At 39.4% G+C, this 25,854-nt stretch overlaps 1 protein-coding gene across 14 annotated transcripts in view; it reads right to left on the minus strand.

The window, feature by feature from the left end:
- Positions 1-25,854, minus strand: part of EIF4G3 (eukaryotic translation initiation factor 4 gamma 3) — a 317,793-nt gene that overhangs the window by 230,287 nt on the left and 61,652 nt on the right. For all 14 annotated transcript variants that reach the window (XM_030323566.1, XM_030323569.1, XM_030323568.1 and 11 more), the window contains exon 2: positions 5,574-5,649. In XM_030323566.1, the coding sequence (XP_030179426.1) occupies positions 5,574-5,649 (76 nt within the window). The remainder of the gene's footprint in view (positions 1-5,573; positions 5,650-25,854) is intronic.

Raw genomic sequence — 25,854 nt, forward strand, 5'->3', positions numbered from 1 at the left:
CCTCTCTTACTAGAGTTTAAAAAATACTGGCTCTATTCTTTTTTTGTTCACATAATCAATCACTCTAATATAATAACGGTTAATAAGGTATAATAACAAAAGTATCCCTCCCATCCCAGAGAAACATTCCAGGGAGAAACTTATATAAATCAGGCTTAAGTAAATAAATAAATGATAATCAAGCTAAAACATGTAACTGAGTCCTCCTTTGGATACTTCTTTGATTATCAGCAGAAAACCTACTAAAATGGCTGGCATAAGCGCATAAAGCCTGCATATCAGACACAAAAATGTAAAGTCTTTGATTGTATAATTGTTCAAGACTGGCCAGGATTCATTTTTTTGTCTTTCAAGGAATTCAACCAACTCAATTAAAGTGACATATGGGCACCATGTGGTAAGGCAGGAGGAGGTGAAATGAGGGTTAGCCTTTATTTTATGACACAGAAACGATGCTAATGGACCCAGACGCTAGAGAAACAGTGACCAATACGTAATCTTGGGGTTGAGAAAAGGGGGAATTAAGAATGTCAGAGCAGCTGGTCAGCCAGTCTCCTACTCATTCAGTTAATGTGCACAACACTGTAAAAGCAAGGCAGAAATTTAAATTGCTATGAATGGAAACTGATTAAAAAAGTGAAGACTGCCATATTTTAAGGTAACTTTTTATTGCCTAAAATAAAATCCCTCATCCTTCCAGAACAGGCAGTATATGTAATTGATGTACCCACTTTTTTTTTTAAAAAAAATTTTTTTTTCAACGTTTATTTATTTTTGGGACAGAGAGAGACAGAGCATGAACGGGGGAGGAGCAGAGAGAGAGGGAGACACAGAATCGGAAACAGGCTCCAGGCTCTGAGCCATCAGCCCAGAGCCCGACGCGGGGCTCGAACTCACGGACCGCGAGATCATGACCTGGCTGAAGTCGGACGCTTAATCGACTGCGCCACCCAGGCGCCCCATGTACCCACTTTTTTAACTGATTGAAGGACTACATATATAACAGTAGCTTCAAACAGTAAAAGTCAACTTTGATCTAAGTAAAAAAATAAATTCAAAACCTTTGTTCCAAAACATGACATGTAAGATCTGTAGCAGGCACTGTGCTGTCACTCACAAGATAACTTCTCTCCAAAGTACTAAGTTTACAAAGTCACATGTCTTCATTTATGAGGAGTTTCAAAAACATGTCTATACTTTAGCTCAGTAATTTCATTTCTAGAACGTTATTCCACAAAAATAACCCAAAATTCAGGAAAGACTTTAAATTCAGTAAGTTATTTCTAATAGGAAATTTAGAAACAACCTAATGTTTAACTTCTCAGCAAAATAATGTTTAATTCTATTAATTTTTCTCAACAATAACCCTATTCCTGCCCCAGTGTTCACTTGTATAAGGTACCACATTCATTCAGTTACTCAAAGCCAAATCCCTAACATCACCCTTCAGTCTTCTTCCTCCCACATCTCACATCCACGCTACCACGATATCCTATTGCATCTATATACCAAATCCCACTACTAATCTTTTTCTGCTACCATCTTAGAGCAAGCCACCATCATCTATCGTCTGCCCGTTTTACTTGAACAATCACTTAACTCATCTTGTTTCCACTTCACCAACACAGCCACCTGCCCTAGTCACAGTCTGCTATCTATATAATAGCTACAGTCGCCTTTTAAAAGGAAATTCAGATCCACTGCTCTTAAGTTTCTAATGGCTTTCAATTACATTTAGATTATAATAATCCAAATTCTTACCATGCTAAATAATGCCCCATCTAATCAGATACTCCACATACTTCTCTGAATTCTGTTGCCACCCTCTCTACTCCACACTAGTTTCCTTACAATTCTAAGATCACAAGAAGCACCTTGCTATCTCTGGGCCTTTGATTTTTATTCTTTTTATCATTTATTTTTGTTTATTTTAGAGAGAGTGAGCAGGAGAGGGGGCAGAGGGAGAAAGAAGGGAGGGGAGAGAGGGAGAGGGAGAGGGAGAGGGAGAGGGAGAGGGAGAGGGAGAGGGAGAGAGAGAATCTTAAGCAGGCTCTCTGCAGACTCGGGGCTCAATCGAATGACCCTGGGATCATGACCTGAGCAGAATCAAGAGACACTCAACCAACTGAACCACACAGGCACCCCTCCCTGGACCTTTGCACTGCAGTTCTTTCTACTAGAAATGTACTTTCCCTAGAAATCTGCAAGACTCACTCCCTCACTTCTTACCTCTCTATTTATATGCCTTATTTAGATAGAACTTCCCCTGAGAGCCCAAGGAAAATTGGAGTCCAATCATTCTCTATCCCTTTATCATGCCTCATTTTCATCAAGGCTCTTATTACTACCCAAAACTATATTGGGCATATAGTTGTTTACTTTCCTTCTATCCCATGGAAAGGTACAAACTCTATGAGTACGGAGGGTTTGGTTTACTCACTACTACATTCCCAACACCTACATAGTGCCTGACACACATTAAAAGCTTGAGATATATTTGTCAAATGTTGACTGAATACTACATTCTTGTTAAAAAAAAAAAAAAAGCAAAACAAGAGAAAGCCATTTATTATTTAAGACATGTTTCAAATAGCAAAGGAAATGCTAACATTATAATATAAACTGACAAAATATAATAAAGTATCTTACACAGAGCCTACAACACAGAAATAAAAGACAAAGGAAACTATATAAAAAAAAATGGTTATAGTAGATGCCTCTAGAAATCACTTAACATTACTAAAAATTTTCATTTTCTTCTTTTACCTATCTTAACTGTGAAAAATAACTGAATGGCAAAGCTGCCCTTATGCTCAGTACTAACAAAACAAACAAAACCCTCTGGTCTATAGAAAGTTTATGCTAGAAAAAAACTTGGAAGGTTATTTTTCTTTCTTTCATTTATTTATTTTGAGGGACAGAGGGAAAGCAAGAAAACAAGTACAAGCAGGGGAGTGGAGAGAGAGAGAGAAAGAGAAAGAGAGAGGAGAGGATTCTGACTCGGGGCTCGAGCTCATGAACCACAAGATCTTGACCTGAGCAGAAAACAAGACTGATGCTTAACCCAATGAGCCACCCAGGTGTCCCTCTAAAGGTTATTTTTCCATGTAAATTGAAGTTTCTCAATTACTAGGAAGATCAAGCAATTTGTTATACGAACTGAGTCCATTTTAAGAGACAAGGGGTTCAAAAAGTAATTTACAAGTGTTAACTGATCTACACTAGGAATAAACTGAGATTTATTTCAGGGAAACCATCCTACTCATTCATGCACAATAGAGTTCTAACTCTTTAGGACAATTTTCAAACCTCCCAAACCCATCTATCGCATCTCTACTTCTGCTACAAAGCCTAACACATATGCCACACTAAGCCGACTAGTGGCCATTCCATTAAGAATGCCTCTGAATTTTAACTTCCTGGAAGGTTTTTTGCTCCCCTACTCTGCCTAGAGAAATCCTATACCTTCCAGCTTAGTGCCACTTCCTCAGTGAAGTGACTTCTTCCTTTCCCATATATAGTATCTTTTTTTCTCTTATCAAAGGTTCTTAGGGGCGCCTGGGTGGCTCAGTGGGTTCAGCGTCCGACTTCGGTTCAGGTCATGATCTCATGGTTTGTGGGTTTGAGTTCCCCATCAGGCTCTGTGCCGACAGTTCAGGGCCTGGAGCCTGATTGGGTTCTGTGTCTCCCCCTCTCTCTGCCCCTGGCCTGCTCACACTCTGTCTCTCTTTCTCTCAAAAATAAATAAACATTAAAAAAATTAAAAGAAAAAAAAAAAGGTTCTTAACTTTGGGCCGATGAATGGCCTAATAATCTTTGTGAAATTTTGAAATTATATGTAGATACTGGGTATACGCTCTTTTTTGAGAAGAAAGCACTGTGACTACACTCAAGATTGTAAAAGTAATTCATAACCCAAAAGGATAAGAATCATTGCTTTATCATGCCACTTTAGATTAATTACAATTATTTATTTACTCCTCTTTCTCACTACTCTGTGAGGTTTTTCTAAGTTTATTATCTTGAGAGTGAGAGAGAAAGAGAGTGCATACGCGCACACACCCAACTGGGGGAACGGAAGAGAGAGGGAGAGAGAGTCCCAGGCAGACTCCTCACTGTCAGTGCAGCGACTGATGCAGGACTCGAACTCACAAACCATGAGATCATAACCTGAGCTGACATGAGACACTTAACCGACGGAGCCACCCAGGTGCCCCACTCTGTGAATTTCTTTTAAAGCACCTTATCGATATGGTAAGGAATAAATGGTATGATGAACTGAAATGTTTAAAAGATAGGTCTGATTGCTCAGTTTTCCCTAAATTCCCTTAGGCTCACTTTAAGACACCTGAAATCTGCTTCTAATTTTATTACCTTCATCCTCTAACTTTTAAATTTCCCTCCATTTATGAATTTGAATCAATCATTTAACATATAAAGTTTAACTTCCTAGGGGCGCCTGGGTGGCTCAGTCCATTAAACATCAACTTCAGCTCAGGTCCTGGTCTCAAGGTTTGCGAGTTCGAACCCTGCTTCGGGCTGTCTGCTGTCTGTGCAAAGTCCGCTTTGAGTCTCGCTCTCTCTGCCCCTCCCCAACTCTCTCAAAATTAAATGTAAAAAATTAAATTTCCTGGATTAAAACCAATGTTCTCAGGGGCGCGTGGGTGGCTCAGTCGGTTAAGTGTCCGACTTCGGCTCAGGTCATGATCTCGCGGTCCATGAGTTCGAGTCCCGCATCGGGCTCTGTGCTGGCAGCTCAGAGCCTAGAGCCTGTTTCAGATTCTGTGTCTCCCTCTCTCTCTGACCCTCCCCCGTTCACGCTCTGTCTCTCTCTGTCTCAAAAATAAATAAACGTTAAAAAAAAAATTAAAAAAAAAACCAATGTTCTCATTTCTAAACTTTTTGAATTTTGTTATGTAATCAAAGGGAAAAAGAAAAAGTTTTGAAATTAAAAAAAGTAAAATAAAAAAATTTTTTTTAAATATCCAAAAAGAGGGGCGCCTGGGTGGCTCAGTCGGTTGAGCAACCAACTTCGGTTCAGGTCATGATCTCGCAGTTTGTGGCTTCAAGCCCCGCATCAGGCTCTGTGCTGACAGCTTGCTCAGAGCCTGGAGCCTGCTCCGGATTCCGTCTCCCTTTCTCTCTGCCCCTGCCCCTCTCACACTCTGTCTCTGTCTCTCTCAAAAATAAATAAACATTAAAAAACAAAACAAAACAAAGCAAACCAACACTTTATCCAAAAAGAAAATTAAAACTCAATATCCTAAAAGAATCACAAGACAAGGACAGAGGTAGATTTATGGAAAGATGAAAAAATAGAAAAAAAGGTGACAGGTGTATGAGCCAATCTATCTTAAGACAATGCTTGTTTCATATTCACTTATTAAATTAAGATGATGGGGGGGAAAGACCTAGTCACCCTTCTTATATTATATACACCTATTTCAGTTCAGGATTTTCATTTAATTTTTGCCAAAAACCTTTCACATGCCAATCAAACCAACACTGTTGTGACATCAAATGCTTATGTGCAAGAAATCATCCAATACGACCAGCAATCATGAGGTACTCACCGTGCTATACACTGCCGGGACGGCGGGAGTGAAGAGTCGATCCTCGAGAGGCTGCTGTGCAGGTCCTCTAGGAATTCTAGAAGAGTGAGTTAAGGATAAGAGAACTCAAAAATGCCTTGCTGTAGCATTAGCAAAAATTTACCATCCTAAGATTCTGTCCATGACCCAAGTTTTGTCACGTAATTACTAAGGCTACTCATTTACTTCTCCACAAAAATGGAAAACAAGTATTTCAAATTTCTTCATGTAACCAGATCAATCTCTCCAAGTGATTCCCATGATAAACGTTCCATGGCAACTCAAAACAAACAAGCCTCCACACTTTAGGTCCATGATGAGAATCTACCACCTTTACTTTCTAGAGAAAAAGACTAAGGAAGTATGAGCAGGACAGCCAGAAAGATACATGTAAATTACTGAAAAAGACACAGTCTCTTCTAACTGCAAAGGAATGACTAATATAATTGTTTCCTGGTTTTTCTATGTTAGTTGCTTCTTTCCCTTCTCCATATTTCCCAACCAACTCATTAAAAAAACAAACAAACAAACAAACAAACAAACCCACAATGGCTCTCCAGCATAACAATTAAAATATTCCAGCATGTGACCAGGATATTGTTAAAAGACAAAAAGACTATCATTTTACTCAGCTTCAAAAGTAAATGATGTGAGCTCCTTCCACCTGGTGATGAGAGGTGATATTTCCCCTAAGAATGTCAACAACAACAACAAAGAACAGCAACCAAAAGATTAACAGCAATTCTCTCCACACAGTGGGATTACATAAGTGTATTGAATGTTTCCATAATAAAATTTTTGAATCATTTAAATGTACTATTTAAGAGGACTAAAAATATAATAAACCCAAAATGAAACAGAATGCCTCCCTAAACCTAACAAGTACTTGAAATTTCTTCTATCATTTTCCTTTCTAATTCAATGAAACATTTTAGAAGACAAAATACCAGCTACGATTAATAATTTTATATGAATGACCACAAGTTACAGAAATCTGAATCATTAAAAGTTAAATTCTTTATATGTAAGTAGCAACAGTTTGTTGAGGTGGGAGAGAGAAAATAAAGCAAAAACCATCTATGGGTTAGCCACTCAAAATCAGTAACACTGTACCAGTCTCTAGACAATTCTTTAAAGTAACCACCTCAGACCACACAGTTCATCCCCTACACATAAGAAACTGATTTCAACTACTGCAAGAAATAACAAAACTAAAACATTTCATACAGGAGCTGCTTCTTTAAAACTTTATATATGTTTGCAATGTAGAAAGCATAAGACTAATAATAAGTTCCAGGACAATAGTCCTTCATTATGAGCTTGTCGATTCTTTCAGAAAGAAGATTACCCTTGGCTGGAATAAAACTTTCTTTGAATTATAGTTCTGCACCGCAGTCACATGAATGGTGGAAAATATGAGGCCATTCTTTCTTCTGCAAAGCCAACGACTTTTGCTTCTTCTAGCTAAGGCTAATTCTCACCACATGAGAATAATCTCAAATGAGAATTATCAGTACTATGCCCCCAAAAGCTGAGACATGCCATTTAAACCTTACAAAGGAAGGTTAGGGGTTCCTGATTTCTATTAGTTATTTTATTGCCTAACAATACAATTATGATATTTGTAAAGAGGCAATCATATATTTGGCCAAGAGTCTCACTAACAAACATTCTTCTGGGCCACAAATAATGTTTATTTTGTTTATTTCACTCTCTGTAAACCACCAACAGAATACTACAGGTTGATAAATTGTTTCTTAAAAGAACATTGAAGTAAAAATTCTTAATTTTAAAACAAAAACATAATTCTATAAAAACAAAAACTGAAAATACAAGTCAGGAGATCTGAATCTAAAACAGGCTGCAAGCCTAACAAACTATGTTGTCTTCACCGAACCATTCCAAAATATCTCTTATAAACTGAGAATCAGCAAGAAGTAACCTGCCCCAGTTAATAAGGCTAGGTACTCAGGCCAGATCAAGTCTTCCTGAATTCGAAAAACCACTCTCTTCCTATTATATCAATATGTCACGAACAGAATAATGACCACAACCTGGTCAAACTATGGTTGCCCCTATCTATATGACAAAACTAAATGAACAGTTCATCTCATAGAAGAGTCAATGGAGTGTCACCCCAAAATTTCTAGAAAGTCCCAAATTCTTGGCCTAAACTGAATCATCTGCCCAATGGCAAATGTACACTTATTAATACAGACTTGGCAATTACTGTATCAAACTAAGTCAGCTTATTTTACAGAGCATTTTTTTCCTATCACATATCTTCATAAATATGCTAAAAACCACTAAATTGTACACTTTAAAAAGTGTGAATTTTATAGCATGTGAGTTATATCTCAATAAAAAATTTAACTTGTGGGGTGCGCCTGGGTGGCTCAGTTGGTTAAGTGTCCAACTTCGGCTCAGGTCATTATCTCGTGGTTCTTGGGTTCAAGCCCTGCGTCCAGTTCAGTGCTGACAGCTCAGAGACTGGAGCCCGCTTCAGATTCTGTGTCTCCCTCTCTCTCTGCTCCTCCCCTGTTCATGCTCTGTAGCTCTCTCTCTCAAAAATAAGCATTAAACATTTTTTTTTAATTTAACTTCCTATATTTTTGCTTCCTTGCAAGTAAGTTATTTAGCCCCTCTTTCCACTAAAAACAGCCTCAATAAACCAGACTCAAATAGGCACTAGGCATTTTCTCCATAAATAAGTTAATTCGAAGAAATGACGTGCATGTAAAGCTCTTTCACAACAACATACTTCCTCCTAATTCTGCCTGTAATTAAGCTTATTACCAGCTTTCACCAAGTACTGTATCTCCAGCATACATCACTGGATATTTACTTATTTACTTTTGAGCTCAAGGTAGCAAAAAAAAAAAAAAAAAAAAAAAAAAAAAAAGGCTTCTCAGAGTACCACTTAAAATTCAAATTCAACTAATGAACAGTGATAATATGCATGTGCAGTACTTCAGAATATGTTGTTTTTTTATTTTTTAAATCTCAACACTAAAACACAGTAGGCATACTCACTTGACATTTCTGCGGTTCAAACTACTATGGATTATACCATTAGGAAATATAAGCAAAATCATTAGCAAGACCAGAAGGATGGTATATAATAACTGAATTAAGATTCTAAATAGAAATACAAATGGAAAATATTTTTTTAATTCCGCACGCTCATTTTCTAATAAAAAATGTATGAAATAAATAAAATTTGAAGACTTAAGAGTATTAAAGCACAACACACTCTAAATTGATTATTAAAGAACTCACTACATACACTCCACATTAAATGTCAATTAGGCGGATAAAAATTTTTCAAATACAAGATTTCGTCAAAGAAATCCAAAGACCAGTGAGATTATATAATGATCTGAATGTTTCCTGCTTATGTCAGGAAAGAAAGAAGGGACCAGTAATTTTTTAATTTACAGATGTGTACTGGGGGTGCCTGGGTGGGTCAGTCAGTTGAGCGATCGACATCGGCTCAGGACTTGATCTCACGGTTTGTGAGTTCGAGCCCCGCGTCGGGCTGTGTGCTGACCGCTCAGAGCCTGGAGCCTGCTTCAGATTCTGTGTCTCCCTCTCTCGATGCCCCTCCCCCACTCATGCTCTGTCTCAGAAATAAATAAATATTAAAGAAAAATTTTTTTTAAACTTACAGATGTGTACTGAAATTTCATGAATGATGAACTCTCATTAGGATGAAGTTTCTTGCTCAATGGCAATTGTACCTGACCCTGAGTTTGACCTGTAGTCATTACTTCCTCAAAAGGTTTTATCTTGAGAAATTAGAAAATAATTAATGAAAATCAACAGAAATCTTCCTCCAGTATGCTAAAACACTAATGTTCCATTTACAACTCACAGCTGAATGTTCCTAAACTTTACCCCAATCCATTATAAGAAAAGCTAGGGGCGCCTGTGTGGCTCAGTCGGTTAAGCATCCGACTTCTGCTCAGGTCATGATCTCATAGCTTGTGAATTCGACCCACACGTCGGGCTCTGTGCTGTCAGCACCGAGCCTGCTTTGGATCCTCTGATCCCCTCTCTCTGCCCCTCCCCTGCTTCCTCTCTCTCTCTCAAAAATAAATAAACACAGGGGTGCCTGGGTGGCTCCCTCGGTTAAGCGCCCGACTTCGGCTCAGGTCATGATGTGACGGTTCTTGGATTTGAGCCCCACGTTGGGCTCTGTGCTGACAGCTCAGAGCCTGGAGCCTGGTTCAGATTCTGTGTCTCCCTCTCTCTCTGCCCCTCCTTTGCTCATGCTCTGTGTCTCTCTCTGTCTCTCAATAATCAATAAACGTTAAAAAAAAAACAAACTTTTTTTTTTTTTTAAGAAAAGCTACTCTCCCAAATCAATGCTTACCATAAGCAATATTTATAGTGACAACCTCAAGTTATTATTGCCTCACTGAAAGTGAAAGCAAGGGTACAATTCCCATTGCACAAATTACTTTAGAGAAGACACAGGCAACCGATTTCAGGAGATAAAAACAAATAAATGAAAAAGATCTTTTTCTACATTATTTCTTATTTAAGCTTTATGGCAATATGGTAATATCAGTCAATTTACACCTCTCTCCACTTTCTCTTTTTTTGTTGGGATTTTATTTTCAAGTAATCTCTACACCCAGCGTGGGTCTCAAACCTACAACCCGAGATCAAGAGTTGCATGCTCTACTGACATGCCAGGCATCCCTCCTTCTTCAAATAGAGTTTTGATAACAATAAAGGAAGAGAACATGTATAACATAAAAGGATAAGGGCAGAATTTCTATACTACACTCTTTTCACATACAATTGCTTTGGAAATAGCTACATTCCATTTAGTATTATTTCCATTTAATTAATATTGAATATATTAATATTGAATATAAATTCCATTTAATATTAATATAAATATCCCATTAAGGAAGGGATATACTCTTTAAAAATTAAAGAAATACAATTTAAATAAACTAGCATATCTTGAAAATAAACTCTAAAAAACAAAATTTAACCTACCTTTATAAAGGAGATGCACTAGCCAAAACTGGAAAAACACACTGTCTACATAAATGTAGATATAAGAAGCAATCCCATGTCACTGTTTATCACACAGAAAATTGTCCAGATTAATTCAGAATGTTTCAAAAAAATATTTTAAGAGTCCAAAATTTTATTATTTGAAGAGTTTGAGATGTGCTGCATACAGAAACTGACTAATTAGTTATAGAAAGCTAATATAAAAAATAACGTCCTCTTGCTCGGACAACTGAATAGACATGCAAAGGAATGATGGTGGGTTGCTTACTTGACAAAAATTAACTCAAAGTAGATCAAAGACTTAAATGTAAAGGCTATAACTAGAAATTTTCAGAAGTAAACATGGAATAAATCTGCATGGCCTCATATTTGGCAATGGATTATTAGATACAGCAGCACCAAAATCAACAACAAAAGAATAAATCATACTTCAACAAAATTAAACAGTACTGTACATCAAAAGACAGTATCAAGAAAATGGAAAGACAACACATAGAATAGGAAAAAATATTTGCAACTCTTATGTCTGATAAGAGATTTCTATCTAGGATATATAAAGAACTCTTACAATTCAAAAATAAAAACACAAATAACCCATTATTTCAAGTGGAGAAAGGATCTGAAAAGACATTTCTCCAAAGAAGATCTACAAATGGGCAAAAAGCACATGAAAAGATGCTCAATATAATTAGTCAACCGGGAACCGCAAATCAAAGCTGCAATGAGATACTACTTCACACCTACCAGGAAGGATGGCTATAATCAAAACGCCAGAGTCAGTGAGAGTACAGAGAACCCTCATATACTGCTGGTGGAAATGTGAATTTGTGAAGCCACTCTGAAAAACGGTCTGTGACAGTTCCTCAAAAGTTTAAACACTGAGTTACCATATGACCCAGCAATTTCACTCTTGGGTATATACCCATGAGAAATGTAAACATATATCCTTGCAAAAACTTGCACATTAATATTTATTTACATGCACTATTATTCCTAATAATAAAGGTAGAAAGACCTCAACTGTGCATCAACTGATGAATGGAAAGCATAAAAAAAATATTATTTGGCAAAAAAAGACACGAAGTACTAATACATACCACAACATGGATGAATCTTGAAAACATGCTAAGTGAAAGTCACAGAAGACCACATATTATATGATTCAATTTTTATGAAACGTTCAAAATAGGCTATAAAGACAGAAAGACTAGTAGTTGCTTAGGAGTAGAGAAAATGAAGAGGGAGGGAGCTGATAGCTAAGAGGAATGGGGTTCCTTTCTAAGGAGATAAAAATGTTCTAGAATTGACTGTGGAAATGGCTGCACACATCCGTAAATGCACTAAAAACCAGGGCATTGTACAGTTTAAATGAGTCAATTTTACGATATGCATATTTTATCACAATAACGTTTTATTTAAAATAACCCTTTCCGGGGCGCCTGGGTGGCTCAATCAGTTGAGTTTCCAACTTTGGCTCAGGTCATGATCTCACAGTTTGTGAGTTCAAGCCCCACGTCGGGCTCTGTGCTGACAGCTCAGAGCCTGGAGCCTGCTTAGAATTCTGTGTCTCCCTCTCTCTCTGCCTCTCCCCTACTTGTGCTCTGTCTCTCTCTCTCTAAGATAAATTTAAAAAATAAGATGTAAAAAAAATTTTTTTTTTTTAAATAACCCTTTCCTACACTGGGAAAAGCTTCATAAAAGATAAGGACTAGGGGTGCTGGGTGGCTCAGTCAGTTGGGCATCCAACTTTGGCTCAGGTCATGATCTTACAGTTTGTGAGTCCCAACTCCGCGTCAGGCTCTGTGCTGACAGCTCAGAGCCTGGAGCCCACATGGGGTTGTGTGTGTGTGTGTGTGTGTGTGTGTGTTGTCTCTCTCTCTGCCCCTACCCCGCTCATGCTCTCTTTCTCCTTCAAAGGTAAATAAACATTGTAAAAAATGAATAGAAAAGAAAGATAAGGACTAGAGCTATAGAAAACTGTGTATCAATAAGGGAAGCAAATTCCATAATGGAACCCTCAGAGGCTAACAGTAAAGTATCCTCAGCTAATTGCTACTTACATAGGTGATACCAAAGAAATAGCTCATCTCAAACCCAAGCATAAAACTGTGCTGAAGGGTGACGCCTGGGTGACTCAGTCAGTTATGTAACCCACTCTTGGTCTCGGCTCAGGTCATGATCTCATGGTTCATGTGTTCAAGCTCCAAGAAGGGCTCTGCACTGTAGTGCGCATCCTGCTTGGGATTCCCTCTCTCTCTCTGCTCCTATTCGGCTTGTGCATGCACACGCTCTCTATCAAAATAAATAAATGAAGGCAAAAAACCCACAAAGCTGTGCTGATTAGATTAATGCATGTTATAATTAAAGAGGAAACAGACAAGACTGAATTAATTTAAAGTTGTGAAGCGTAGACCTCATAGACATCAAACATGTAAAATATGCCACAAAGAACGATAATCCTGAATGACTCTACTCAGCAAGTACAGAAATCTCAGGGATCACAAGGTTAGTAACTCTGGACAAAAACAGAACAGGAACTGTATTCTCAAACCTAAACACTATGACAAATCTACCCCTGCTACATACATATATATATATATATATATATATATATATATATATATATACACACACACACACATATATATATATATGCTACATATATATATATAAAAAGACACCAATGTTCTAAGAAAACCAAAATTTTCTTCATTACTCTATATCATTTGCCATTGAAACTGCAGAGAAATAGGGGTGTCTGGGTGGCTCAGTCCATTGAGCATCTGACTTAAGCTCAGGTCATGATCTCACAGCTCATGAGTTTGAGCCCCACGTTGGGCTCTGTGCTGACAGCTCAGAGCATGGAGCCTGCTTCGGATTCTGTGTCTCCCTCTCTCTCTGCCCCTAACCCACTCACATTCTGTCTCTGTCTCTCTCAAAAATAAATAAACATTAAAAAAAAATTTTTAAAAAAGAAACTGCAGAGAAATAAAACTAGCCATTTTATTCTTTCAATTCAATTTAATGTTGGACTGTTAATTTAGGTCCAAAATCCCTTATTGGAATTCAGAATTTTTCCAAAGATAGAAAGTTAATACAGTTGTTACATTATATAACATCTCCAGCAGGGTCTACGGGCAATACTCCTTAATGAAACACATTTATCTCTACTGCAAAATATATAAATATTCAAACTTCTGGCTTTCTGGCCAGAGTTTTTACTAATTTATGAGAAAAAATGAGTTTTCCAGACACTTTTGATTTTGGAATTGCAAAGTGCAAACAGCCCATACCTTCTTTCCCATTGTGTTTCTGCGCAAATCTGTTTCTAGAAACCACTATATGAATGTTAACAACTAGGAACCATTAAACTGTATTTTTTTTACAAATCTGAAAACTTTAGTTTCAAAGTGCTTGGCCAGAAAAGCCCTTGCTCTGGCTCTGGTTTTCTACTAACTCAGAAACTGATTTCCCGACAGTCACATTTAAGTTTAACCAAAAACATAAGCTGCTTAGATGGGGGGTGGGGGGGCAAGGATCAATATTGTGAAAGAATATAGCTGCTGACCATGCTGTTAATCCTTCTACTCAAGACAAAAATACAAACTTTCTATGAGACAAAAAGATACACATACGAAAAATGAATATACTCACAAATTTCAAATTTCACAATTTCAAAGTTTTTAGTTCTCAAGTTTTTAATTCTAAGACAAATATTTAAGTGTTATACTACCACACAATTCAGATTAAAACAATCCATGTGACAAAGAAAAGGCAGAACAAAGTAGACCTCTTCCTTCAAAAATGTCTACCTTGAAGAAATTTCATTGAGAATGATGAAGGGCAGGGGCGCTGGGGTGGCTCAGTTGGTTAAGCGTGAGACTCTTGATTTCGGCTCAGGTCATGATCTCGTGGCTTCATGAGCTTGAGCCCAGCATGGGACTCTGTGCTAGCAGCACAGAGCCTGCTTGAGATTCTCTTTCTCCCTCTTCCTCTGTCCCTACCCTATTCATGCTGTCTCTCTTTCTCAAAAAAAAAAAAAAAAAGATGAAATGCAGTTAGCAATTCCATTTGTATCCTACATCTGAATCACTCAAATGGCCTTAGATAATAACCAAATAAAATATGCTGATATGCCAGATCCCTCTGGATATGGATCCAGATAATAATTGGTAGGGAATACACATTTGACAGATTTTAAAAGTCATTCTCCAAAAAAGAACTGAATGAGCTAGTCATTCACATACAACAAAAGTCAGCCTTCACTAGACATTCCACTGCTGGCTACAAGCTGTTAATAGGTAGAACTCTAAAATTTTCAAGGAGGTGACATTTACCTGAATTGGTAGAGCATTTTTAAAATGTAATATGAAGATGAGATCATAATTGCAATGTTCTGAAATTCTACTAGAACTTAGGTTTAAAAAGAATCGTGGCAGGGGCACCTAGGTGGCTTGGTCAATTCAATGTCCCACTCTTTTTTTTTTTTTAATTTTATTTCTGAGAGAGAGGGAGGGAGGGAGGGGGAGAGGGAGAGGGAGGGAGGGAGGGAAGGGAGAGAGAGGGAGAGGGAGAGGGAGAGGGAGAGGGAGAGGGAGAGGGAGAGAGAGAGAGAGAGAGAGAGAGAGAGAATGAGAATGGGCAGGGGAGGGGCAGGGAGAGAAGGAGACACACAATCTGAAGCAGGCCCCAGGCTCTGAGCTGTCAGCACAGAGCCTGACATGAGGCTCAAACCCATAAACCATGAAATTATGACCTGAGCCAAGGTTGGACGCTTAACCAACTGAGCCACCCAGGCGCCCCTGAATGTCCCACTCTTGATTTCAGCTGACGTCATGATCCCACGGTATTGGGACTGAGCCTGCATTAGGTTGCGTGCTGACAGCAGAGTTGGCTTAAGATTCTCTTCCTCTGCCTCTCCGCCCTGCTCACACACTCTCTCTCTCTAAAATAAATAATAAAAGCAGACAGGTGAAGGAAAAGAATAAACAAAAAATGGCTTATAGGTGCTTTATCTTGAGCAGTGACATAGACAGTGGTACTATTTACCAAAACCGGGAAGGAACAGGTTGAAGTAGGGATGAAAAGGAAATTAAGAGTACTGAAATGCCTACTGGAAATGTCAGGAGACACAATAACAAAAATTAGATATATGAATATGTAATTAGGGCTAAAATTCTGACCTAAAGATACAAAACTTTCAAAATTCATTAACATGAAACTAATCTTTAAACCCAATAGAAAGAAAGGAGGCAAAGGACCTCAGACCTGAGGGTGAGACACAGGATAGATCAGCAAAGGACCCTACCTGTAGCCACTGAGGTGGGACGAAAACCAACAGATGCAGTGGTACTGTGGTAGCCAAGGGCCACACCACTACTCATGGGAGTGAACAATGAGTCCAGAACACTCTCTTTACACTCTTACTGCTGACACACCTGGACAAAGACAACCAACACACAGGCCCTCCAGAAAGTCCTGAGAATCAAGTTTCAGACCACACAGGCTGTTATACTTAGCCAATGTTATAATAAAAACCACCTCAGCATTAAAAAGGGGGGAGGGGCCTCTGGGTGGCCCCTACTGTTAAGTGTCCTACTCTTGGTTTTGGCTCAGGTCATGATCCCAGGGACAGGGGATAAAGCCCCAGGTTGGGCTCTGCATTGACAGGGCAGAGCCTGCTTGGGATTCTCTCTCCTCTCTGCCCCTCCCGCTCATGTGCACACATGCTCTATCAAATAAATAAACTTAGAAAAATATGTATGAATAAATGTAAACTATTCTGGCATACAGTAAAACTCTATAAGTGTTAGCTATCATAATGGTTACTTAAAAAAAAAAAACTAATTGTGAGGGGCACCTGGGTGGCTCAGAGGACTGTGTGTCTAACCTTTGATTTCTACTCAGGTCATAATCCCAGGGTCGTGGAATCAAGCTCCAAGTCCAGCTCCGCGCTGAGCAGGGAGCCTGTTTAAAATTCTCTCTCGGGGCACCTGGGTGGCTGAGTTGGTTAAGCGACTGACTCTTGGTTTCAGCTCAGGTCATGATCTCAGGGTTTGTGAGTTCAAGCCCGCTCCTCATCAGGCTATACACTAACAGTGTGGAACCTGTTTGGGATTCTCTGTCTCCCTCTCTCTCTCTGCCCCTCCCCTGCTCTCTCTCTCTCTCAAAACAAGTTAAAAAAATAAAAAAGCATCTTGTAAAAAAAATAATAAAATAAAAATAAATAAATAGGGGTGCATGAGTGGCTCAGTTGGTTAAGCGTCTGACTTCGGCTCAGGTCATGATCTCACAGTCTGAGAGTTCGAGTCCTGCGTCGGTCCCTGTGCTGACAGCTCAGAGCCTGGAGCCTTCCACATTCCGTGTGTGTCTCTTTCTCTGCCTCTCCCCCACTCACACGCTGTCTCTTTCTCAAAAATGAATAAACATTAAAAAGCAATTTAAATAAATAAATAAATTTCTCTGCCCCTCTCCCCTGCTTCCTCTCTCATTTTTATGTGTTTATAGTCACAAGTCTTGTTAGTAAGAGAATCTGAGTTCTGAGGCTGCAGGGCACTCCACAAAACAGCTATACTCTCAATGTGTTTGTCAAATGTACAAAATTTTATTGATGAAACAAGTGATACCATTAGTGTTATGCATTACTACAGCTATACATACATATACATACAAGGCACAAAAAATGTTTTTTAATTTTTTTAAAGTGGGGGGGAATCAGTATTTTCTGACTGCTAAGGAAAGGAGACTGGATAAGAGTAAAGTTATACTGAGTTTTATTCAGCTATATATACAGCTATAGTAAGTTATTTAAGTTTTTCTGACTTAGGTTTTAAGTGTCAAGGTTCACTTTGACCCCTCAAGTAGGTTCCTAGATATTTAGGTAGAGAAAAGTTAGCATGGACCTTAAAGGTAAATAATAAGGGGGGCACCTATGTGGATCAGTGGGTTAAGAGCCTGACTCTTGATTTTGGCACAGGTCATGATCTCACGGTTCTGACCGTGTAGGCTTTGTGCTAGAAATGGAGTCTGCTTAAGATTCATTCTCTGGGGTGTCTAGGTGGCTCTGTAGGTTAAGCGTTCAACTTCAGCTCAGGTCACGATCTCGCAGTCCGTGGGTTCGAGCCCTGCATCAGGCTCTGTGCTGACAGCTCAGATCCTGGAGCCTGCTTCAGATCCTGTGTCTCCCTCTTTCTTTGCCCTTCCCCCACTCATATCCTGTCTCTCCCCATCTCTCAAAAATGAGTGTTAAAAAAAAAAGGACTCATTCGCCCTACCGCCACCCGGCACCCAATGCATCACGTGCGCACACACACACTCTCAAAACAAACAAACAAACAAACAAAAAGCAGGCTCAGTGCAGAGCCTAACACCAGCTCAACCTCATGACCATGAGATCATGACCTGAGCCAAAATTAAGGATTGGATGCTTAACGGAGTTACCCAGGCACCCCCAAGAAACCACATTTCCAGTAACAGCTGTGTCTGAGATCTAAAATAATCCTGGTTCTACAGAATACATGTGCAATCTGTTGCTCAGGAAGTGATTACCAAATTTACTTAGATATATTATCTGGTTTACAAACATAGTAATTGTTTTTTAAGATTTTTTCATTTTATTTTTTATTTTTTTCAACGTTTATTTATTTTTGGGACAGAGAGAGACAGAGCATGAACGGGGGAGGGGCAGAGAGAGAGGGAGACACAGAATCGGAAACAGGCTCCAGGCTCTGAGCCATCAGCCCAGAGCCTGACGTGGGCCTCGAACTCACAGACCGCGAGATCGTGACCTGGCTGAAGTCGGACGCTTAACCGACTGCGCCACCCAGGCGCCCCTATTTTTTATTTTTTAAATGTTTATTCATTTGTGAGAGACAGAGACAGAGCATGAGTGGGGGAGGGGCAGAGAGAGACAAGACTCAGAATCGAAAGCAGGATCGTCAGCACAGACCACGATGCAGGGCTCGAACTCGCAAACCTTGAGATCTGACCTGAGCCGAAGCCGGATGCTTAACCAAATGAGCCACCCAGGTGCCCCTAATTTTATTTTTAAGTAATCTCTACACCCAACGTGGGGCTCAAACTCACAACCCCAAGATGAAGAGTCACCTGCTCTACCAACTGAGCCAGCCAGACACCCCCAGTTTAACACATATATAGACAGATATAACTTTTTCTACCTTTGTCTATTTCACTGGTCATTAGTAAGATTATTGGAGAGTGGAGCAGGGAAGAAAAGGCTGATACAGCTTGCTGTCATTTATTACTCCATTATAGCCTTCCAGTGTTAGTCACTATTGTTTAATAAGGCAAATATTTCATTTTATTATGAATTTATGAACATAAAGACTTAAATACAAGTACAAATGTAAATTCATAAATACATTAAAAAAACAAATTTGTGGGGCGCCTGGGTGGCGCAGTCGGTTAAGCGTCCGACTTCAGCCAGGTCACGATCTCCCGGTCCGTGAGTTCGAGCCCCGCGTCGGGCTCTGGGCTGATGGCTCGGAGCCTGGAGCCTGTTTCCGATTCTGTGTCTCCCTCTCTCTCTGCCCCTCCCCCGTTCATGCTCTGTCTCTGTCTGTCCCAAAAATAAATAAAAACGTTGAAAAAAACAAATTTGTATCACCTTTCTTTTAAGAACAGCAACAAGGGGCACCTGGGTGGCTTAGTCGATCAGACTCTTGACTTTGGCTCAGGTCATGATCTCAGGGTTTGTGGTTTGTGAGTTACAGCCCCATGTTGGGCTCTGCACTGACAGAGCTGGAGCCTGCCTGGGATTCTCTCCCTATCCTTCTCTCTCTGCCCCTCCCCTGCTCACACTCTCTCACAACAAATAAACTAAAATAAAATAAAACAAAACAAAATAAAATAATAAAAACTGCAACAAGGCTTTTATTTTCTCTCTCTCATTTTTTTTTTTTCCCCAACTCTGGCTATAGTAGTTTGTTTTCCCGTTATTTTATCTTATTTATTCCTTGCTTTATCCACCATGGGCTTGAGGTGGCTTACATCAAATAAAATACATATAGAATATTTAAATGAAAGTAAATGAGCAAATATGACAAAGACTGGCAGTCTATAAGGTCCCACAATATTGCAAAATAAGCTAAAAGATGCTTATCACAGGCTTGGTGAACATAAAATTAACAGAAACGTTGATACTTTTCACTTGTATAAATATGTATAAAGCATCTATGCTGCTATCTAGAATTCGCTTTGCCCCAAATATATTATTTCATCATAATAGTTACTGCATAACTTAACTGGAAGAAGACATGAGTTCAAGATAGACTATGTAAAAGTGACAAATTACTTTTTAATTCATATTTAAGTAACTTCTATTTAAAGAACATGAAAAACATTCCTTTTAGAATTGAGGCCATGAAAATTAGCAGAGCTACCAAGTTTCTTAGCATATACAAATAAATACAATATGTATGGATGAAAGCATATATTTATAGAGATATAGAGTCTTGTCATTCCCACATTTAACTTACACAAATTCAACCAAGCCACAGGGAGGGCAGAGGGGAACAGAAATACAGGAAAATGTGCATAATGCTGACTCTTGCCTTTCCCCTCAAGGAACATATGCTCCAGAGTCCGCATGAGATCTGCGATCGAAACTAATATGTTTGGTTCTCAAAGTATGGCTCTAATGTTGAAGTACCTGTTTGTTGTATAACCTGGCTTCTAAATAATGTTGAATTGTCCAGTGCTCAAACAGGGAAGAAGTACAACGTGGAATAAAAAGTGACTGCGCTGGACTTACTGAAACACAGTATGGTAATATCTGATAGCACACCTTTTTTAAAAGAGACTTCTGGGGGCGCCTGGGTGGCGCAGTCGGTTGAGCGTCCGACTTCAGCCAGGTCACGATCTCCCGGTCCGTGAGTTCGAGCCCCGCGTCTGGCTCTGGGCTGATGGCTCAGAGCCTGGAGCCTGCTTCCGATTCTGTGTCTCCCTCTCTCTCTGCCCCTCCCCCGTTCATGCTCTGTCTCTCTCTGTCCCAAAAATAAATGAACGTTGAAAAAAAAAAATTTTTTTTTTAAAAAAAAAAGAGACTTCTGTAAGGCGCCTGGGTGGCTTGGTCGGTTAAGCATTGGACTTCAGCTCATTTCATGATCTTGAGGTTTGTGGGTTTGAGTCCCACACACTATTAGGCAGTGTCTAATAGTAAATGAGTTGGCTGCTGTGTGTGAGATTTGCTCTATCTCCTTGGGGAGAGGGGTTGTTTGTACACGTGTGGGACTGTCGTTTGCTTGTCATTACTGAGAGGGGAGTGATACCATCACTTAACGTGGAGGGACCAGAAAAGCTGAATGTAGTGCAGTTCAGGGCAGCTCTGCTGTCAGTGCAGAGCCTGCTTCAGATCCTCCCTCTCTCCCGCTCTCTCTGCCCCTCCCCCCTCCCACGCACAGGCACTCTCTCAAAAATAAATAAAAAACTTTTTCAAAATTTATTTTTAAAAATGAGACTTTTTTTTAAAATTTATTTTGAGAGAGAGAGAGAGAGAGAGAGAGAGAGAGAGAGAGAATGAGTTGAGGAGGGAGAAAGAAAGGGAATCCCAAGCAGGCTCTGCACTGTTAGCATGGAGCCCAACGCAGGGCTTGATCCCATGAACCTCGAGATCTTGACCTGAGCTGAAATCAAGAGTCGGATGCTTAACCGACTGAGCCACCCAGGCACCCCGAATCTGAAACTGTATTAAGTTTACAGTTACAGTAATTGTTCTATATTGCATTTTTTTATAAGAAACTTTTTTTTTTTTTTTTACTAAGTTTGTTTATTTTGAGAGAGAGAGAGAGAGCGAGCACAAGCAGGGAAGGGGCAGAGACAGAGGGAAAGAGAAAATTCCAAGCAGGCTCGCTCTGTCAGAGCAGAGCTCGAAGCAGGGCTCAATCCCATTACCTGTGAGATCATGACCTGAACCAAGTTCAAGAGTCAGACGCTTAATCGACTAAGCCATTCAGGCGGCCCTACATTGCATTTTAAATGGATCTTTCACCTATGCATAACTTTGTAACATATGCATTAATCACCTGGGAAATATCGGTGCATTAAGTTAGCCAGATTTTCCAAATGGTGTACTATTAAAAACCAAACCTGATTTCACCAGTAAAGTTTATTACGCATTGGGAAGCTGTCAAATTCATGATGGCACATACAAGTTTCCAATATTCTAATCTTCACTTCAAACCTGTAACTTTATTATTGGCAACAGTCTGCCTTAAAGCGACAAGCACACTCACTGATTTCTGAAAATATGTCTGCTAAATATCCAAGTCTGAATACAGTTGGTCATTCTTTCAAGTAAAAATGGTGTTACATAGGGGTGCCTGGGTGGCTCAGTCGGCTGAGCGTGACTTGGGCTCAGGTGATGATCTCACGGGTCATGGGTTTGATCCCTGCATTGGGCTCTGTGCTGACAGCTCAGAGCCTGGAGCCTGCTTCGGATTCTGTGTCCCCCTCTGTCTCTGCCCCTCCCCTGCTTGCACTCTGTCTTTTGCTCAAAAATAAATAAAAAACATTTAAAACAAAATGGTGTTACATATAAAAGTGGTTAGTGAAACTGATATAACACTTTATTTGTTAGCTATACTGGAATTAAAATAAAAAACTTCATCAAAAAAAGTGGTTAGTTCTGCCTCCAACTCTTAACTTTTCAGGATAAAACCACCACTGAACAACTATGTAACATGCCACCCATTCCATCACACAGAATATTAAGAAGATGTATACTGAAAGGTCAAGATTTAATAAACTGAGTAAGTTTTACTGTTTCATGAAAGATATTAAGTACAAGAAACAAACAAAAAAGACATTTAGTGAAACTGGTGCCTTTTCTTTCTTTTCCAGAATGTGTGTTGGTGAAGAACACAATCATTACCAGTACAGTTTGGTAGCACTACCTCGATTCACGCTAAGGCGCCAGCAGTTTCACCCACAAATGATTCTGCACCATCACGAAAATGTCAATATTAAGTGAAAAAGGCAAAAAAGTATCTCAGAACAATTATTAAAATAGTTCTGACCTCTCCTCTGCTTCTATATAGCATACCCTAAGAAAACCACACTCACACAGGGGCCCCTGAGGCCAAGAGCAGAATTTCAACAGTATTACTGCCCGTAAGACAAGTGCTAGAGCATTGTAAATCTAGGTAAGCAGGCCAGAAGCACACTGCTTCAAGTAAGTAAGGGCACCAGAGAAACCCATTAAGTGTAGTTATGCTAAATTCATGCAAAAATGGTCATCAAATGGAGTCATGAAAAAAATCCAAAGGGCTTTTCATTCATACTGACAGAGAACTACTGTGCATTTGAGAAATGAAATATGATTAGTCATTAATGTTCTTTCTGGGGAAAAAAAAAAAAAGAATAAACTGGTATTTATGCTGGAACGCATTCTGTTAGCCCTAGTAAAATGCTAAAATAAATGTAGCAATGGCAGCCTTTTCTACTGCTTCCCCGGCATACCCATTCCATCTAGGCCTCAGCCCACAGTCATGTAATTCTCCTTCTTCACCTCATCCTTAGGATCTAACATTGTAGGACCTTCTAATAGGATCTAACTCATCAGCACAGTTCAAAACACTAGAAAAACGAAGACTCTTTGCTCTTCCCTTCTCCTGAACCTCTTCTCTTTTCCTCTAGCTTCAGGTTTAAGTAGCTGAACACTTATCCCTCAAGAGATGACTGTCTGGAATGGGTACAGCAACTGGGACAGACCAAGCCAGTGGCTCCAATTCAGTCCAAGAGCTCAGAGTTGAACCACAAGCAATCCACACAAAGCCCTTTAATCTATAAACCAGAACCAACAATTTCAGCCAACACCAGGTTTCAAAGAACTTGAACATACTTCAGTTTGAAACCCAGAATTTAACTGAAATAGATCAGTTCGGAATATGTCAAAGAGGTTTATGACAACAGTTCTAAAAACTCTTTAACTCAAGGGGCGCCTGGGTGGCTCCGTCAGTTGAGCATCCGATTTGGGCTCAGGTCATGATCTCATGATTTGTGAGCTCGAGTTCAAGTTCAAGCCCCACATCGGGCTTGCTGCTGTCAGCACAGAAATCTGCTTCAGATCCTCTGTCCTCCCCTCAAAAATAAACAAACATAAAAAGAAAAAAAAACCCACTGAACTCAGAAGGCAGTTTATTCGCATCACAGTCTAAAGTACAAATTTGATTTTAGCATTCCAGTTCTTTTATTTATTACCTGTGTGATTTCTGGGGGTGTTACATTTAACACCTTTTTTTTTTCATGTTTTATTTTTGAGAGAGAGCGAGCCAGCGAGCATGAGCGGGGGAGGGGCAAAAGAGAGTCGGGGACAGAATATGTGAAGCAGGCAATGCTCTGAGAGCAGCAAGCCTGATGCAGGGCTCGAAACTCACGAACTACAATATCATGACCTGAGCTGAAGTCGGACACTCAACCAACTGAGCCACCCAGGTGCCCAACATTTAACATCTTTAATACAGGTCTTCACCTGGAAAATGAGGACAATAATAGTACCTACTTGGTAGAGTCCATAAACAGTTTAAAGGATTTATTTAAGACATTTAACCCAGTGCCTGGTATATGTTAGAAGCAATAAGCCACTGCCAATACTAAGACCTCCAAGAGCAACTCCTCGTTCTAGCATACAAATCAGAATAGCAGCTGAACCAATGACAAAATAAAAGAGATTTTCCCTCAGAGTTCAACCAAATATTTATATAACAGCTTAAGTAACACTAACTGTGAAGAAATTTTCACCATGTTATAGATTACATTTCCTTTGTAGGGTATGTGACTACCCAGCCTTACCACCTAAACATCTAGTACATGTATTTAATACTGAGATTATTAAACAGAACTTAAAATGCTCACAAATATTTTCTACCAGACACTGTATAGTGTCAAGTGTAATGAATTGCGACACTAAGTTTACCTTAACAAATGACTTGTCTACGAGGAAAATTTGTGACAGATAAGGAAATAAAAAACCATAAACTCTCTCTCTCTCTCTCTCTCTCTCTCTCAAAAATAAACAAAGGGACACCTGGGTGGCTCAACCAGTTAAACATCTGACTCTCAGATTTTGGTTCAGGTCACGATCACACGGTTCATGGGTTTGAGCCCCTCATCTGGCTCTGAGCTTGGAATTCTCTCTCTCTCTCTCTCTCTCTCTCTCTCTGTCTCTCTCTCCCTGCCTCGCCCCTCCCACTTGAGCTCTCTCTCTCTCACACAAAATAAATGAACGTTAAATAAATAAATAAATAAATAAATAAATAAATAAATAAATAAAATTGTGAAATGTGCTCCAGCTATATCTGATAAAGTTTCCACATCCAAAAGCAATGTCTTAAAAATAACTTTCACAGGGCGCCTGGGTGGCGCAGTCGGTTAAGTGTCCGACTTCAGCCAGGTCACGATCTCGCGGTCCGTGAGTTCGAGCCCCGCGTCGGGCTCTGGGCTGATGGCTCAGAGCCTGGAGCCTGTTTCCGATTCTGTGTCTCCCTCTCTCTCTGCCCCTCCCCCGTTCATGCTCTGTCTCTCTCTGTCCCAAAAATAAATAAATGTTGAAAAAAAAAAATTAAAAAAAAATAAAAATAACTTTCGCTTATTTCACATTGATGGTTTACTTTTATAGAAGTAAAATGTAGGACAAAGGCAACACTATCAACTTTTTCCTGTTAACTGGCACAAGAGTCATTCTTTGAATAATCCATGTAACTGTCGAAATTCTTGACTTCATGTTATCTAATAAAACAAAAACACTGAGTAATTTAAAAGCCATTTGACATTAGTGAAAAAGATTCTGGTCTATATTTCATGAATAAATATCAAGCATCAACAATGAGTTAGATGGGATACAGCCAAGCAAAAAAGTTCATTTTGACTTTTGAAATGACAAAGAATAATTTCAACAAGATCAAGTCTTGAACAATGGCACTTAGGCTGTAATGGCACTTTATCAAAAAAAAAAATCACCAGAGGAAATGAAACTTTGCTTTTCTTTGCATTTTTCATTACAAGATACTGGATTTTTCTTTTGTAACTATTTATTTTCAAGTAAGGAGGTAAAATTCTAAAACTGATCCTGTTGCTGCTGCAAAGTAGGAACAATGAGACTGGGGGTGGTGAAAGAGAAAGGCCTAGTGCAAGCCCTAACAAAGGCCCAGCACACCGGCTAGAGCTAAGCTCCCCAGAGTATGAAAGCACTCTTTGTCTTTCTGGTCAATGC

Source organism: Lynx canadensis, chromosome C1, assembly GCF_007474595.2.
Source record: "Lynx canadensis isolate LIC74 chromosome C1, mLynCan4.pri.v2, whole genome shotgun sequence".
NCBI lineage: Eukaryota > Metazoa > Chordata > Mammalia > Carnivora > Felidae > Lynx > Lynx canadensis.